Source organism: Takifugu rubripes, chromosome 8 (assembly GCF_901000725.2).
Source record: "Takifugu rubripes chromosome 8, fTakRub1.2, whole genome shotgun sequence".
In the NCBI taxonomy this organism is placed as follows: Eukaryota; Metazoa; Chordata; class Actinopteri; order Tetraodontiformes; family Tetraodontidae; genus Takifugu; species Takifugu rubripes.
Window position 1 is genome coordinate 18,661,406 of NC_042292.1, and position 17,680 is coordinate 18,679,085.

The window sequence follows — 17,680 nt, forward strand, 5'->3', positions numbered from 1 at the left end:
ATTCTGTAGAAAACTGATCCAAAACAGCATTCATACAGCTGAGGGAATGTGTGTCTTCAGGCTATAAAGCTTTGGCGTCCTCTCGTCTATTGGTTTTCAGGTCCTGAGAGGGCTGACACCATTAGCCAGGTGACCTTTAACCTTTCAATTGTGTCCGCATGGGACATGACAATGTGGTGGGATAATGGAATTAAAAGTGGTTGTGTTTTTAAAATACACACCTCATAAATTAACACCCACTCCACCTTCAAAGGCAGAATGATTTCTTTCAGAAATTTCTTGTAAAAGAAAGAAAAACAATTCTTGTTACAGTGACAACTTGTGTTCTTAAACACATTCGTATAAATGTCACTCCTCGGTGTTGTGTTTTATGTTTTTCGAATAGCTTTTAATCAATAACTACATGAAGTTTTATAAGCAAAGGGAAAAAAACAAGCCGGAAATAACCCGCGAAACTGACGAACAGATTGATGATACGTTTAAGTGCTTCTCGGAAATTATAACTTCGATAGTCGTCAATAAACTGTGATCCGTAATAAACTGGTAACAATGGCTTTGTTATATGACGCAGTGTTACTAGTCGAGAAGTGCAAAACGTTATAAAATCCACGAAGAACAAGTAAAATCAACCGATTATATTTTTGGGGTTTATGAACGAGCCTCGGGATTTACGTCACGCCCGTGAAGTGATCACTACGCACTTCCTGGTTCGAGGCTGCGGCTGCGAATACGCGCGGTGAACTTGCAAAATATCTGCGGGATCACCGCACATCTGCGGGGCTCCGACACCGAAGAAACATGTTTCCCGGTAACTTTGCGTGGGGAGCCGCAACCGCCGCGTATCAGATCGAAGGTAAATGGTGCCAATATGTGGTGAAACGCAGAGGTAAAAGATCCAAATAATCCTCCAGTTAAATATATATTACACCTGAATGGCGCCGTTTATTCAAATTATCCTGGAAAACTTTAATAAACCCGCCAGGAATTGTAATAAATGGCAACGTTCCATCTTTGATGTTTGGCGTGAATCCAAATTACATTGTAATTTATAGTGTAAACACCATTCATCTCCATAGCAACGCATTAAACTGCCTAAAGAACGGTCCAAATGCCTGTTTTACTGAGTTGGCTCGTCGTGTCACACCTAAACTCTGCTGATGTCCCACCGAGGCGGCTGGCAGGCCGACGGGAAGGGGGCCAGTATCTGGGACACCTTCTGCCACCAGGGAGGTCGAGTGTTGGGGGACCAGAGCGGAGACGTCAGCTGCAACAGCTACCAGCTCTGGAACCAGGACCTGGACTGCATCAAGCAGCTGGGCCTGACCCACTACCGCCTGTCTTTCTCCTGGCCCCGCCTCCTACCTGACGGCACCACGGGACACGTCAACCAGAAAGGTGCGTCCATCCCGAACTCTTCTGCGGACCCGTCTAGCTCCCGAAACATTCCCAACAGCGCCCCCTCTTTCAGGTGTGCGGTACTACAGCAGGGTGATCGATGACTTGCTGGCCTCTGGCGTGACCCCCATGGTCACGCTTTATCATTTCGACCTGCCACAAGCCCTCCAGGATCAGGGCGGCTGGACATCGCCCCGTATCGCGGGCCTGTTTAACAGCTACGCTAAGTTTTGCTTCCGAACATTCGGCGACCGCGTCAAGCTGTGGATCACCATCAACGAGCCGTACGTGTGCGCCAAACTGGGCCACGAAGACGGCGTCCACGCCCCGGGCTTGAAAGAACCCGGGACCGCCGCCTACCTGGCGGGCCACAACATGCTCCGGGCCCACGCCGCGGCCTGGCACAGCTACGACTCCCTCTACAGGGCCCAGCAGGAGGGCGCGGTGTCGCTGGCCATCAACGGTGACTGGCTGGAGCCGCTGCGGGCAGGAAGCGGCGAGGACCGCGCCGCCACCGAGCGCTGCCGTGCGTTCACGCTCGGCTGGTTCGCTTGGCCCCTGTTTGTCACCGGAGATTACCCAGAAGCGATGAGGTCCGCCGTCGATGCCCAGAGCCAGAAGCTGGGCTACAACGGCGGCTCGAGGCTGCCGCGGTTCTCCGAGGACGAGCCCGCCGTTCTGGGCACGGCGGATTTCTTCGCTCTCAACTACTACACGTCCCGTAAAGTGAAGGCGGGAGGCGGCGGTTGCGGGAGGATGAGCATGAAGGCCGATCGAGACGCAGAGGAAGTCGTCGATCCTTCCTGGCCCGTTTGTGGCGTGTCCTGGCTCGCCGTGGCGCCCCCCGGCCTGAGGAAGCTTCTCAAGTACATCAAGGTAACGTCCAGCGGCACAGGCCCGGTCACAAATCTGTCCTGATGCGGCGTCCTGTGCCTGGTTTGACCACATTTGTCCACCGTTGTGACTTCACAGGACACGTTCGGCAGCCCGGCGGTCTATATTACGGAGAACGGCTTCTCCCAGACGGGCCCGCTCCAGCTGGAGGACGAGCAGCGCTCCGGGTTTTACAGGGACACCCTCTCAGAAGTGGCCAAAGGTACGTTTCCTCCGCTGAACTCCTCTCATGAGCAGTGAATGAGCAGCCTTCAAGAGGTTTTTAAGTTGTTTTTTGGCGCCACCTCCTGGCCAGTCTGATATTGGAGGGTTTACAGGCTAGCAAAGGTTTCAAGTTCTCAAATATCTTTTCTTTCTTCTGCAGCGATAAACGAGGACGGGGTTGACGTCCGCGGATATTTCGCTTGGTCTCTGATGGACAACTTTGAGTGGGCCGATGGGTTCAGCGCTCGTTTTGGACTGTTCCACGTGGACTTTGCGGACGCAAAGTTGCCGCGAACCCTCTACCGGTCCGGACGGGAGTTTGCCAAGATGATTTCGACCTACAAATGAGCTCGGAGCGAAGAGAGAGAGCGTCCCTTCTCTTTCAGAAGACGGCGGTTTTCGTGTGTTTTACGGATTCGGCATCGCTCCGAGAGAAACGCCAAAATAAAGGCCGAGTTCGAAGATGAGAGATTTAAGTTGAACTCCGGCCGAGCACCAGTCGGGACGTTGAGTTTTAGAGTCTGTAATGATGCTGGCAGGGAGAGGATGACTGAGCATTTCAAGTGGAGCAGAAGGTTGCTGCAGGCTGCTGTACGTGCCCCCCTCCCCGTCACAATAAGCTTGACGATGCGGTTATGATGCCATCAGACAGAACCACGGACAGCTGTTGCAACCATTGTCTTGGTCGAGGCTCAAAGATGTATTATTTATACAGGGTAGAATGTTCTGTATGAATAAAGTGGGTAGATGCTGAAATGAACTGGATCTTTCTTCCGAACAGCAGCTGGAACCCGTCTGACTGGACTTTTTCCTAAGCCAACAATGCCACCTGGTGGTAAGAGTACAAACTACAACTTCCCAACTTAAAACAACCTGTCAGTCTGCACAATGTGGCGTCACAATGTGGAGCTTTGACGACTAAAATCCACCCTGTTGTTGGTACAAAAGCAGCTCCGTGACCACAGTACATCACACATTCAAGCACAATTAATATTTATGCCCTGGTATGAAGGGAAGTGCCATTTATTCCCTGTGCTGAGAGACTTTCTTCTCATTCATAAGCGCGCTGTATCATGACATCCAGTTGGCCGTGCACGCCGTCTTCAGCAGATGTGACAAATCCCCCGGCGGCCGTCCTCCATCTATGTCAGGCCGCGTGAGATCCTCCTTTGTCTTATGATGAACAACACGCCATTGTGAAAACATGAATAATGCCGCCGATGCTCTCACAAGAACTTCTAAAGCTGCCTCTCAGACTTGAACCGCATCTGACTCTTTTCAGACCTAATCAGGTCCGTCGACTTCAAAGAGAACCACCGGCAGATACCGCCGGACCAGGGGGCAGGGGGCACGGCTCGTCCAAAAACAACTCCTGACAGGACGAATCTGTCCACGCAGCCAGTTTCTGGTGCTCATCCGCAAAACAAAGAGCGCCCTCCGAGATGCCCTCCACAAATATGACAAAGGCTCTTCCAGCAGCATAAATGTGCCCTCCTGGGTGCAGATCCAGTGAAACAAACGCACGTCAGCTGTCCTTTCAGGTCCCGTCCAAGTCAACTAAAGACAAAAGTGTCCTCTCGGGTCACCTTCCGGGACGTGCCGACGCCCCCCTGCTACCCTGCCTGGTCCGCAAACATCCAGAGAGGAGTCTTCCCTCCCCTCCCTCATTCATTAACACGGTTGATGGGACACCAAGTTCCCAGCTAAGAGTTGATTAGCAATTCCACCGACTGTCTCCCACTATTGATGGCTTCCATCTTCCCCCCCCCCCCCCCATCACCGGCTCCAGGAGGCTCCACGTGCTGAGCTGCTGCGGAGGTGATCGATGAAATATGAGCCAGAAGTTGGTCAATGCTGGAATCAGCCATTTGAGGGTGAACCGGGGAGGAATGCAGGTTGAGAGGAGGGCTTAAAACATTCATTAGCATTTAAATCATTCACTCCTCGAGTCTCTTAAATAGCCCAACTACGGATATTCAGCTTCAATTCATTACGGCGCGGTCGAATTTATTCTGATTAGGCGGCGATGTGAAAAGTGGCTGAAGAAACCGTTTCTGAATGTGCTTTCCAATTAAGAGCCAAATATATCATGTGTGCAGATAAGTTGCTTTTGACAATGAATTAGCACATTTAATTGTAACATTCAATCAAATCCACTGGCGCAGATTTACCCCGAGGAACATTCAGGCAAATTACCAAGAGAGGCCCATTTGTTTCGGCCCAAACTTCAGGCTACTCATTATATTCTGACGGGACCATGAAATATTCAGGAACTGGGAAAGATCATTTACTTATTATGAATTAACAAAGTCATTTAGCTGCTGATAAGGTGTTTTTTGCTTGCGTGTGAGAGGAGAAGCATCTTCTCGTGTGTCGGAATGACTTCCGTATCCAGAGGAACTCCGGATGAAAATAACTCCCCTCTCTCTCTCTCTGGGTTTGTGTCGCTCGGCCGGTGGACGGGACCCGCGGGAGACCCGGAACCAGCCGTTCGGTCCGTCTCATTTATTTCTCTGCGGCTCGTCGTCGTTGCTTCGCCTAATCGCATTGCTCATTTTTCCATCGACAGGGAATGAAGAGAAGGCTGGAAAAAAAAAAAAAAACACGGCACAAACTTTCTAAATCCCATTGACCTACTTCGGCAGATATTTCACTGGGAATTCAAAAGAGAAGAAGAAGAAGAAATCCCCCCATCTTCACCAGTTTTCTCGCCGCCTCCTCCCATTTCTCTTTCAGCTGGAAGCCATTTTCCTTCACATCCCCTCCTCGGTCCCGCGTTAGCGCGGCGGCGCTCTATACAAGCGGATAAATGCTTCGCGACGGCAGAACCGGCATTTTTTTAGGCGGCCGCCGTCGCCGTTTTCAACAGTGGCGTAAGAAGCGTGACATGGAAGCGCTTTGAAGGGCCTTGTCTTTGACTGATGAATTTGGCGGCTGAGACCAAGATTGAGAGCGCTGAATACCGCCAGGCCTTGAAGACAGGAAGTGGAATTATGACAAACCCATACGGAGCGGCGGAGCGGCGAGATGGGCTGGGAATAAAAGGAGAGGAAGCCAATTCAAATCCTTTCTTTCAAGTCCTCCCTGTGGGAGCAGATGACCCTGCTAATGGCTCCTGAAGTTCTGACTCCCTCGAGAGCGACGGTGGAGGGGGTGGAAGGGACCCCCCTCTTTAAAAGTGAAAGCCCCCTAGAGCATCCAGCTCAGCTTGGGGTGGGGGAACACGCAGAGACAGGGATCCGGGGTCAGCCCGGCGGCATCACAGGACCCCTCCCGGAGAGTGTGTGTGGCAGCCAATGAGCCGAGCGCCGCGCCTTCCGGGAGCAGTAGACGGCGTGTGAGTGGACCCGAGAGGGAACCGCGAAAGAGATCATTTGCAGAACCGTTAGAACCAAAGTGAGCAGAGCCGAGGTGCCGGTGCGGTTATCGGGCCCGGATCCAAGCAGGGAGACTAATGATGTGGATATAACCTCACGGTCCCGATATGCAAACACGCCGTCATCAACAGAGGAGGAGGGAGCCATTCCTGTCCTCTGAAGCTCCCAGACAGGAAGTGCTCACCTGTGGGCCGTATCCGGCTGAAAATAACGGCGGCCGAGCGGGGCAGCGCTGTCAGCTCCGTCCCAAGCTTCCATTCGGACTGATTCCCTTCAAAAAATCCTCAAATCATCTTTGTCGGAGTCGGAAACCTGCAAAATATGCAATTTTTTAGATCACCCCAGCTTCGATGTGGTAGAATTTTAACAAAAGATTCCACCTGAGAATGCTGGTCACCTGTGGCAGGAGCTAAGTTGAACTAGCACGAGATGAGTTAGCGTCTACTAGCAACTGAACATGTTAGCTGGAAATGCTAGCTTCTTAGCTGTATCTCTTCAGTATCTCTGTATCCGATACGACGTGGTCACGTGACATCAGAAACCAGGGTGACTGGCGCCACCATGTGGTTCAAAGGGGCGCCGCATTCATCTGAGGCCAGACATCCGTCGTTAGCTGCCTCAAACCAACGGCCGGACGCAGGCGACCCGGGAACCGGGACAAGGAGAGCGGCTGTTTCCCGGCGTTTCCGGACACAACAAGTGGTTCTTTCGGAGAAGTCGGCAGCTCATCGCTGATTAACTGCAGACCGCTGAGGTTGAGCCCGTTTTCAAGAGAGCGCAGAGCAACAGCGCGCGCAGACTAATTAACTCTAAGTGTTGTACGACATGCTCCCTTCTCACCCGCGTTGTCACTCGGCGTTTGAGCGGCGCTAATGAGAGAATTATCTATCCTCGGACCCTGGTAATGCATTCAAATGAACACCAGCTGACCTGACTTCTCAGATGGCTTTTTAATCTCGCCACTTAATACCAATCAGACCTGCGTCCTCGCCTGCGTACACCGGGAGGAGCCCCCGCCGAGCGCCGCCACCCCGCCCCTCTCGTGTTGATCTAAGGAAGAGCGCTAATTGTCTCGGGTGACTCAGGGGCTTCGGCCCATTTTCAGCAGAGAATCTCAGGTGTGCAGAAGGAAACAGGTGGATTTGGCTTCTGAAGTGGCATCAAAGTGAGTCTTTGGGCGTGCGCGGGCCTGCGCCCGTAAGCCCTTTATCGTGACAACCCAGTGGAGGATTAGGAAGGTTAATGAGGTCGCGAGAGTGCAAACAAAAATGGGTGACACACAAAAGAGATTTGACATTGGCGGATTACCATAATCGTCGTACTTTGGTGTCCAAACCTGAGAGTTGTTGTGCAACACGGGGAAGAATTCCATAATCAGCTGCTCGTTTTGCCAATTGAATCAGTCGTACTTCAGCAAAAAAAAAAAAAAAAAAGCCGTGTTGGGATTTGGATTTGAAGTTCGGGTGCTTCGGGAGGCTCCCGCTGACAGCCGGAGCTCCTGAGCAACGCTAACGGAATCTTTGTAGCTTCTCCCTGACTGGTTCGAAGTGCTTGAGGAGCCAGATCTGATGGAATTCCAGGTGTGCTTTTATCTGCCGGTTTCCGCTGCGGACGCTGGGAACCAGTCAGCAGGTCCTGCAATCATCTCAAACTGCTGCAAGAGGGCATGAAAACTGGGAGGAGCAGCGACTATTAATGAGTCTGATATATGTACCTCCCCAAAGACATTAAATTTGTATTTTTTATATTCTTCACAAGCGGGCAGGATTTGCCTAAATGAGGCCTAATTAAAGGGGATTTATAGGATTTGCTTACTGCCGACTCAAGGAGGTGGATGCGATACCTTTGGCAGCAATTTCCCTGTGTAATGCATATATAGTTCTAGTATTATGAGAGGAATAAGCCCATTGAAGTGTCATTCTGAGGTGGGAATATTATGGGAGTGCTGCATTAATGACCGGATTAGCTACGTTATTAACCCTCTCCGTTTCCCAGTGTACGGAGACGCTGCGGCCGCATCGTTTCCCCCCGTCCACCGTCAATAAAGCGTCAGAAGACCGCCGTTATTTCGACAGGACAAATGGTGTTTGCATACCCGGAAATCAATTATGTGGCGCCGAGGTGAGCCCGTTGCGTAGCGCGCGTGTACACGTTGCTGCTTGACAGCTAATTGCACCATAGACAGTGAAGATGTGCTGATTGGAGCGTGGCTGGCGTGTCAGCTTATTGCCGCCGCCGGCCCATTGTCATGCAGCAGCTCAGGTAACAAGCCCAGTCGTCACTCATCTGCCCGACGGCAGCTGCTGAATCTGCTCCGACGTTGACGGATGGCGGCGGCGTGGTGGGCCGCTAACATTAGACACCGCTCCAAAGGCGGCAGCAGCGGAGGCGCGGCCCGTTCCACTGAAGGGAGGGGCTGGGCTAAAGGTCATCGGGTGGTGCTGCGTTCAGTGACCATGCATGTGTGCGGGACAGAGACTGCACGTCCAACAGGGGGGGCACACAAGCACCACCTGGTGGACACATTCACTGGCGCGCTAATCAAAGGGAAAGTTCTGATTTATAAAAGCAGAAAACTCTCACAGCTATTGTTAAAACTCTCCAAATCTCTCCAGGTTTGATAGAAGATTTGGTTTTTGTCTGTTAGGTCAGTAAAATGAGTTATGCCGCACTATTAATCTCAGTACAAGATACTCGCTTTTAGCCTGGATCAAACAAATTTCCAAGTTTGGGTTGAATTCGAACACGCGCGATAGAAATGTGTCGCATCGGTGTTGTCGTGTGTCGCCTCTGTGGGAAGATCAATGCGTCCTCATTGATGTTGTCATGCCCTCTGCACGTGCAGTGAATGGAGGGGGAGGAAGAGGATACGGGGGTGGGAGGAGAGGCGGATGGGAGGCGCGCGCTAAATGGATGCAATGCAAATGGCATCAGAGGACATGGGAATCAATTTACCTTATTGAAACAAATGAGAGCGGCTCGGCCCCGCCACCGACAGCATTCCCTTCCTTTTTTTGGCCGCCCTGGTTGTTACTGTAATTAACCCGCACCACCCAAATCCCTGACCCGTCCCTACACAAACACCAGCAACCCCTTCAATAGCACTTGCACCGCCCTGTCTGGGGATGCCAGAGAGTCCCTTTTACTCTAATGAAAGGGCTTTAAAGGTGTCCAGGTAAAAATGTAGGCACTGTAATGGTGATTCATGGCCCTGGGTGACATGCTAAAAGGCACGGCAGCCCTGCCGAGTAAAGCATCTCGGCTAGGGTATTCTGTGTTTAAGCACCAACACACATTAGAGAGAACCCCCATCAAATGGGTAACGGATCCTCCCCACCAAGCATTGTCTTCTTTATAAAGGACTGCTTCCCGGGATCCATAGTCCCAATAACCAAAATGGACTCCCTGGAGTGACCTCTGAGGTAAGTGGCCGGCGCTGTGACTATTTTAAATCCTGACGTGTGACGTCCTATTGAAATTTTGCCTTTCTTTTCTTTGAGGGCAGGCCACACTGACACCTCGGCTCTAATTCCCCAGTGTGGAATGGGCATTGTATAAAGGGATCTGGGGAGAGGGATCAATAGTCACAGAGAGCGATGGGGTCATAGTGGGATCGATGCAGCGGACAAATGACCTCCTGCTGCTGCCCACGCCTTCCAGGCGACCCGACACCTGAGACGATCCTTTCTGAAACGTCCTCTGCTGAAATGCCACCGAACCACAGGCTGCTGAGCAGTCAATCATGCAAGAGCTCCCAAATCAGGCGTCATATGCAAACTGGCCTCGCCGACACCCATGAGCGAGAAAGCCCTGCCTCAGCTTTGCTACATAAACAAAACTCATGCACCTCAGAATGTCAATGACGTTACGCCTGCCCTGCCCGACGGCCCGCACTTGATGGCCAAATTGGGATTAATTTGGGGGGGATGGGAGGAGGGCGCAGTGGAGGTGACACCGCCACGTTCCAGAGAGGGCGGCAGCCGTGGAATGGCGAACGGGAGCGGCGGGCCGGCTTGAGCGTCCTCCCCGTCACGTTCCGCGTCGTGACAAGAAGCTCCGATGAAAACAAGTGGCACTTTCAGGTCAGAAATCCGACACCTAGCAAGAGAATTTTCTTCTTAACCTTCTGCCGGGCTGCATAATTCAGAAGAGCCGTCTCATGGAAATGCCATCATGCGGCGCCGCCGGAGCGAGCGGCGTGACAGAATGCCGCAGCGTCTCCCGGGCCCGGGCCCTCGCCGCACCCAAGCCCGCTCGACCTTGTAGGTGCTGATATATGCAGCCGCGTCGGTGTCAGAGCGATGAACAGCGGGCGTATCATCTTTCTCCGTGGTTCTGGCCACCGTGGCCACAACGTCTACCTGTGATCCGAGTTCACCCGGAGGTGGTGCGTCCCGTATATCAAAGAGCCTGTAAATGTTCATTTGCTGGGAGGGAAAGTGGCCTTATTTTCTGCCCATTTTCCCCTCTTTTTGCTTTTTGAATAGAGGTCAATGCCCCGCTGTGCATCCTCTTTAATGCGCCCGCTCGCTATTCTTCATTCATCTTACCTGCTGACACCTCTGACAACATGCTGCTGTATTATCATCTCCCAACCCCCAGCTCTACACCTTCCACAACAACACGGGGCTGCTTTGACTCCGCCGCCCCTTCCCCGTCTCCTTTAGAAAACTGATTATAAATGGTCAATTTGAAAATAGACTAGAAAGTCCCCAAGGCTGCTCGCCTTGTCAAATTGAAAAGGGACAAGGACAAGTCAGTCGACTTGCCCCCTGTCCGCCGTCCTGATGTTTCCGAGGCACCGGTACAAAAGGGAACATAACAAATTCCTCCCGTGTGACGGGCGAGGCAATGGCAAAGGATGCCGAGGGAAGGCGGCAGCTAGGTGAGGATCTTAAACATCTAGCCCTCAGCATTTATATCACAAGTCTCCACAAAGAGTCTATGGATCACTCCAGTGGGCTGGTGTTGGCAGTATCGGGAAAAGCCATAGGCTGTCAGGGAATATTCCCCTTTCATATTTCACCGTGGACAGCCGTCGCTTCTCCCGGCCTCACTCGCAGCAGCCTTTGAGGATAATATCTTCAAATTTCTCTTTGCCGTGCCGGGAAGCTATTTTTAAAACAGATATTTATTTCTTTCGCTCCATTTTTCTCCCTCCCTCCCTCTCTCGCCTCCATCCCGCAGGTAGAGCTTCAGAGGAGAGACCCAGGAAATGCTTCCAGCAAGGAGGGTATTTCTGTCAGCGCCGATCTGAGAGCCGCTTCCATCTTTGCTGATTTCCAGGAGAAACGTCTTGTTTGGATGCTTTCGAGCATCGTTGCGCGCTGAATCTCACCACCCCGAAAGCTGGCGAGCGTGACCCCATTTTGCAGGGGTCTCATCTCATCAGCGGAGTGAACCAACACTTGATATCATGAGCCCTCCAGTGATTTGCAGAGACTTTATACATTAAGAGTAAGCCCCCCCCCACGCCCGATTAATCATACCAGTGAGACAGAGACCATCCTTTGATAAAGCTGAGGTACCCACCGTGGCCCAATTCATCGGGAAAAGGCCTCGCAGTCAGATGTGCGTTTCCCTCAACGTTGCATTCTGACTCTCCTCCGAATATATTAGGGGGATGTGAGCGACGGAACTGTCAGATAGTGGGAGGAGAACTGAAGTGGTCATGAACCCAGTGTCAAACGCAAATCGCTGAATGGCGATAGATAAAACAAACAAGAGGACGTGAACCGCCTGCAGAGGGGGGCGAGGAAAAGCTCGCAGTACTACGGAGAACTTTTCCAGATAAGGCCCGCTACCGCCGCATAGCAGCCAGGCTATTATCGCGCGTGACCCCTGCTGGAGCTGTAACACATGACCCCAAATTTATGTATGGTGTGAACTTTCTCCCCGTGTAGCATGACAGGAGTTATGATTCATTCGGAATTGTGAGCTGTCCTGTTTTCCCCTGGGGAGATTGCCTCCCCCCCCCTTCCCCCCCTCCAGCCCCCTGCAAAAGGAGGAGAAATAGGTAGATCGAAATGAATGAGTAACTTTCCCTTCGGGGCGAGTATCGCCGGAAGACCCTGAACGCACCACGGTGAGGTTCAGCAGATCTAAGCCCGTCTACGTCCTCGGCTCGGCAGTCCGGACCCACGTTCCTTTCATGTTTACCTTGACGTTATCAGAAAATAGTCTCTTGCGCAGTAAGCACATTTGGGGGCATTGTCTGTTCTTTATCTTCTTTAATTCCTCTAACCACGGCTAATAACAGACTTTTGCTATCTCCCTCTGTTTCTGGGCTAAGCCGGGTCTTATGGAAGACCCAGAAAGAAAGGAGAGGCGGAAACTGCTTGGCTAAGCAGAGGAAGGATTCCTCCTTTGCTACTCCAGGTACCCCACCCCCCACCCCCTTAGCTGAAATTTCTATCCCAGACCCTTATTATCACCAAACAAGCACTTTTTGATTATGATAAGTAATAGCCACGTCCCTCTGTGTAGGATTCACTCCTCGGGGGAATAAGGAAAGCACACTGGTCATTTTTCTTTCCTGTTTGATGATCCTGGGCAAAATAGAGTCCGCCTGCAGGGGAGAGACACTAACCAACTGGAAGAAGGTATTTTCCAATGCATTTAACTGGTTCAGGGGTAAAATAGGACGCCCGATTTATGGGAATCGGAATCATACGCTGGGAAAGCCGTGACATAAAACACGCCGTGGTTGTTGATTGATATCACTCCGCCAGAGACCCGTCGGCCACGACGTCAAAACGGGGGATAAAATCTCCAATCACATCGGGCTGTGAGCGGCGGCGTGTTGGGAACAACAAGGTGATGGGCCGTGGACAAAATATGCCGCGGCGCCGAGCGCACCAACAACACCCCCGGCTCTGCTCATCCCGCAGACATGCCTGACAGTAGCTTGTCAATTTGTGTCGACCAATTTGAATGCGTGGCGGGGGGGACCCCCCCCCCACCCCCTCATTTCAATCTGGAGAGCGTTTCGTTTGTTTCCCTGCTTTGATTGACTTTAATATAATCATGTGCTAAAGGTGGAGGATGAGAGCCGGGGAACGAATGTGGCAACTTGAAGTGGGAAGTCGGGTAAGATCAGAGGAAGACGCTCGGTTGCGTGAGGTTTTACGGCCAGGAACAGCAGTCCGCCGCTGAGGACACGTGTTTGCTGAGCTGAACACCCCATTAAAATGATATCAGGCATTTCCAGTTCACTCCCAGTGATGAGCTACTGCCTAACGATGAGATCCTTAATTAGCAGAGTGTTCATATTCCAGTGCACAGGAAGGTCCAACTGCACTCCAGCCGGTAGCTTGATAGCTCCTGTAATGGTCTCTCTGTCGTCCCGTTGCCATTTTCTCCTGTTCCACATTCCCGCCGCTCTCCATCCAGGTGAAAAGGCAGCGGAATGGGAAAAGGCAGCGAAATGGGAAGCTCCCACCGGGACTCTAGAGCGCTTTAGGTCCGACCGAGGGGTATAACTGCACGACAGAGGGTAAAGAGGGCGGGTTCATGAAAGGTTTATGACCAGGACCCAGCAGCCTGACGTGACACACAGGTCTTTCTTGGTTCAATAGCCAATTAGAAGGAGCCCTCTCAGTGTATTTACACTTCATGCACAATTAAAGCCAGATTGGCTCCGAGTGAGGTGTGCACGAGTGGCGTCTCTGCTCTGGATGAGCAGCTACGGAGTGTGTGAAGGAGGGGTGGGGGGGTGGGGGTTGAGCTCATCCTGGTGGCTGTCATAGGGAATCCCTGAGGAGCCTCTGAGCAGCCTGACCTTCGACCCTGCGTTTTAGTGCATCGATCCCGCGCTCACTTACAGCTAAAACTGTTTCCTCGGTCTCGCCGGCTCCCGACCAGTTAACCTGGCGACTGTGCTCTGACATCAGCGTCGCCCCCGTTCACAGCCTCCTGTGCACCCTTCTGGAAAAGCTGAATTTTGAAACGCGTTTTTGGTTTTTTTACGTGCGGAAAGTGAAGGAAACGTGTTCGAACCCCCGAGGAGCCTCCATTCAGACTGAAACCTAAAAAACCCGCAACAATGAGCTCCCCAGTCTTCAAAAACCAAGGGGAGGGAACACTTTTCTGCTGATTTAATCTTCAAATTGGTATTTATCTGGGTTTCAGAGCTCAAACCTGAGGTTATTACGGGAATATTTTATAATATCCAGAACAAACAGCGGTATACAAGACAAAGAGGCAGGAGGGCTTCCATTCCGGACCAGATGCCCGGGGTCATGGGTTCTAATTTTAGGGGGCGTTAATTGTGGCCCTCTCAAGTGTCCTCACCGCCACCTTTGACAAAGGCACCATTGACAGGCAGGACGGCCAAGCGCTCTGGCACGCCGCCCGCCGTCGCCAGTTGTTGCTGACACCTCCTTGGCAGCGCCAGGCCTCCTCCCAACACGCATGCCTCACGGTGCACGCGCCTCGCGCGCAACGCGCTCGCTATCGGTCCCCAGAAACAACGTGCACGCTGCCGTGGGAACGGCTGCGCTGCAATTTTCAAGATAAGGTTGATCTGATCAAGTTGCCACACGTGAAGGCCAGAAATGGAACAGGCCCTCTGGAGTATATAAAACATGCCAGGCTGTCTCCATCTAAGTGAGCACATTTTGTCACTTCCAGGCTCCGGGAGCTCACCTCCGCGCCGGGCCTCGTAAACACGGCCCCTGCAAAGGCAATAGAGGTGCAGCACGGGGCAATTCAGCATTCTAACGTCCTGTCAGCGGGCTCACATTTCAACCATTCTTTATTCTCTGCCACAGTTCCAGCAGGGTGTAAATTGTGCAGGGCTGTAATTAATCCATGTCAGGTCAGTGAAGGAGGAGGGGGAAAAGGGAAGGGAAACGAGCTGAAGCATGAGGTGCCTTTGATTATAGCCCCCACCCCCCGCCACGGCGCTCCACGCACGCGCGCCTCTGCTGTATTGTTTTGCATTTGTGAAGGACCCCTGAGGAGTTGAGGCCCTCCTACAGCACTTTCATGTTTCTAATGCCTCCTAAAGCTCCACGTGTCCCGTCCTTCTCCGCTCGAGGATGGGGGCCGCCGCCTTCTGTCGGGGCGGAACAAACAATATTCTTCTTCAAAAAGTACAATTCCAGCTGGCCTCACACGTCTGACCAGATCGTAACCCCAATTTCAACTTGCGCCATCAAAGCAGGCGCGCAGAAATGAGGCAAATTAAAAAGTACGAGTCATCGAAAATCTGAAGCCGCCACCCAAAAAGTGGCGGGAGTTGGACAATAAAAAGACCTCACAACCAATTTTCAGGCTTAATGGAGGTGAAATGGTTCGTTATACTCGCCGTCTCCGGTGATATAACGACAGTTGGCCTAATTCAATGGCGAGCTTTGCGAAGACAGACTGACGCCATCGGTCATGTTGCCAGGCGTGGTAGCATTTGCTAGCACGGCCGATTCGTCTCCTGCCGCTCCTTCGTAAATAACAGAGCGACTCAAAACGTATCCAGATAAAACGTCTCACAACAACGGCCACCAGGGGGCGACGTATTTGCTTGCATTGAGGCTGGAAACGTGACCCAGACGGGGGTCCCGTTCCGAGCTGATCCGGACTGAAGCGGACTCTCTTGTCGAGGCTTCATTGCTGTGATGTTGCGCAGTCATTGTGCTTGAAGGCTAAAGATTAGCATTTTAATGATAAAAGTTTTAACAAAGACAGGAATCCATATCTTAATGCCCAAATCAAACAAAATCTGATATGAAATTTGTGCAGGGAGAGACTGAACAAAAGTCATCTGAAAGGGCTTTTTTTCCTCGTCTCATTGCTTTTTGTTCTCTTTACGGATTCGGCTTCATTATTGCTCCTTCAGATCATCTCCTCCTGCTCCTCCGGAAGAGCCGTGTTCACCACACGTCTGCTGGGAGGAGAAATGAGCACAGAAACTTTTTTTTTCAGGCTCCATTTAAACTTGCGTATCACTGCAGACTCTCGGAGGATGAGGGATTTTGGGTTTCGCTTGCCGGCCCGGAGCTCATTTGGGCTTTATTAATCTAATTACTTGCCCGACTGTACATATTTTACATCGGGCCGGTGCCCTCCCAACTCCCCCTAACGAACTGGCACGGCGTTCCAGAACCTCGGACCCTTTCTAAGGATAATTGCGGGAGCTCGCCGACGGTGGCGAAAGGAAAAGCGGCCAAATGGCGGCAGTTTGTCACGGGATTCCGCCGGTTATGTCAGAGGAATTCGGTCGGGTCCAGATCAGGGACCTCGCCGTCTGGGATCCCTGGCAACGCATCCCACGTGCACACGGTTCCGAGACAACAACGCCCATTTATCTCGCCGAGGCGATATTAATGCCCCGGCCATGATTCCACATCATCCGCTCTGCCCGGTTGGTGACACTAGCGGTTTACACGTAGGTTATTAATGGTCTATAAATATTCACCGGATGTTTAGTGGAACTTTGTGGAAGCCATTAGGAGAAGGCGTTTGTGTCAGGAGGGTGAGGCAGACAGGAGTTTTTATTTCCTGCCCTGACAGCGTGATGGTGTGCCTAACCTTGGGGAGCCAGCCTGATGGGGATTTGGACCTTGATTCCAGGCGCTGCGTTTCATTCCCTCGCTCTTTGTGATTAGAGGGGCAGAGAACGAGGAGCCGCCTCCCGCTCATCTCTCCGAAACAAATGCACAAATCTACGTCCGCCCGTCCGACCCCCATCTACAAGACTCTCCGTGACTTTTAGCAGCCTCGGAGCGTCGGTCCTGGATTTTCTGGGCTGCTTTTGAAGGTTGGCCGTTGAGAGAGTGACACGGGTGTGGGAGGACCTCCAAAGCCCACCAGCTGTGACCTGAATGATGACAAATGCTGGGCGTTAATGGCCTCCACCACAATGTTGTCACTTGTCCGACCAAACTAGGCTAGCTCCACCGGCTCACTCCGGTACCTTCGTGAGAGTTGAGTTACTTTACGATTTATTTTGACCCAGTTCCGAGGGAGATTTGGTCCCGTTCACCCACCTTGGCTGCACCTCGCCACAAAGAACCACTTTATAAAAGTCCCATCCGATTTTAAATAACAAGCCGAGTTCATTCGTTGGACCGGACCGGGACACAGAACCGCCTCTGGCCACTCGTGACCGCGTCCGCATGTTAAACCCGACCAAGACAAAGACCCTCTGAAAGCAAACTACACAAGGGGGAAAAAAACGAGCGACCCGTCTGCGGTTCATTTCCTTTTTTCTCTAAGCGGCAACCAGATCTGCACAAATCCAAATGCAATCAGACGGATCCCTGGAACACGAGCCGCATTACGTACACCTTGCTCTCCGGTACACCTCGCTCTCCGCGGATTAAATTGCCATTGACAACGTCTTGTTGTTCCTCTCTCTCTCTCTCTCCCGGATATGATTTGAATCGGATCCTCGCGGATGTTTCTGACAGGGCTGGGGGGGGGGGGGGGTTGGCGGGGGCGGGGGGGGGGGGGGGGTAAAGGTGAGGAGGGAAAGACAACGGCAGCAATCAGCAGACAGCAGCGGAGGAGATAAAAAGAAACAAATCAGGAGGACGGGGTAGAGGGGAACAGAGGAAGAGGAAGGGGGGAAGAAAGGGAGCATGTCTGACGCCTTCCCAGGTTCATTCTGATGCATGGAGACAGACAGGAGAATAGATTGGTAGCCTTGGGTGGATAAGGACAGAACCATTCCCCAGAGAGATGGATTAGATGAGGGAGTGGAAATAAATGATCGCAGATTTTAATGGCCTTTTGGCTCGCTGCGCCTCTGCCTTCCCCGGCTCCACGTGGGCCCAGTTTTACAGTAATGACATTTTCGGGTAGAGCCGTTA

General features: G+C 52.1%; 1 protein-coding gene and 1 long non-coding RNA gene across 5 annotated transcripts in view; one reads left to right on the forward strand and one right to left on the reverse strand.

The window, feature by feature from the left end:
* Positions 1-675: 675 nt before the first annotated feature.
* On the forward strand, positions 676-3,269 carry gba3 (glucosidase, beta, acid 3). Of its 3 annotated transcripts, none has more exons than XM_003966982.3 (5): positions 676-853; positions 1,171-1,395; positions 1,469-2,271; positions 2,368-2,491; positions 2,654-3,269. In XM_003966982.3, the coding sequence occupies exons 1-5, from the start codon at positions 799-801 to the stop codon at positions 2,839-2,841; spliced, it is 1,395 nt and encodes a 464-aa protein (XP_003967031.2). In that variant the 5' UTR covers positions 676-798; the 3' UTR covers positions 2,842-3,269. The 3 variants fall into 3 exon arrangements, with proteins under 3 accessions (XP_003967031.2, XP_029696664.1, XP_011605073.2); XM_029840804.1 differs by having other exon boundaries at positions 690-886; positions 1,077-1,395; XM_011606771.2 differs by having other exon boundaries at positions 696-853; positions 1,077-1,395.
* A 1,430-nt stretch (positions 3,270-4,699) lies between these two features.
* Positions 4,700-17,680, reverse strand: part of LOC115250858 (uncharacterized) — a 52,857-nt gene continuing 39,876 nt past the window's right edge. Inside the window, exons 5-6 of one of the 2 annotated variants that reach the window (XR_003889423.1) lie at positions 6,055-6,182; positions 4,700-5,077 (exon numbers count right to left, since the gene is read on the reverse strand). This is a non-coding gene — a long non-coding RNA (uncharacterized lncRNA). Of the gene's footprint in view, positions 5,078-6,054; positions 6,183-16,549; positions 16,687-17,680 lie in introns of those variants that run through there. The other variant, XR_003889425.1, reaches the window with a different exon arrangement.

What these genes read in the sequence shown, in the direction of transcription:
- gba3 (XM_003966982.3), top strand. Translation starts at nt 799, where the DNA reads ATGTTTCCCGGTAACTTTGCGTGGGGAGCCGCAACCGCCGCGTATCAG. An exon ending in CGCCGCGTATCAGATCGAAG is followed by an intron (nt 854 to 1,170) that starts GTAAATGGTGCC and finishes TGTCCCACCGAG; the next exon opens with GCGGCTGGCAGGCCGACGGG. An exon ending in AGCTTCTCAAGTACATCAAG is followed by an intron (nt 2,272 to 2,367) that starts GTAACGTCCAGC and finishes GTGACTTCACAG; the next exon opens with GACACGTTCGGCAGCCCGGC.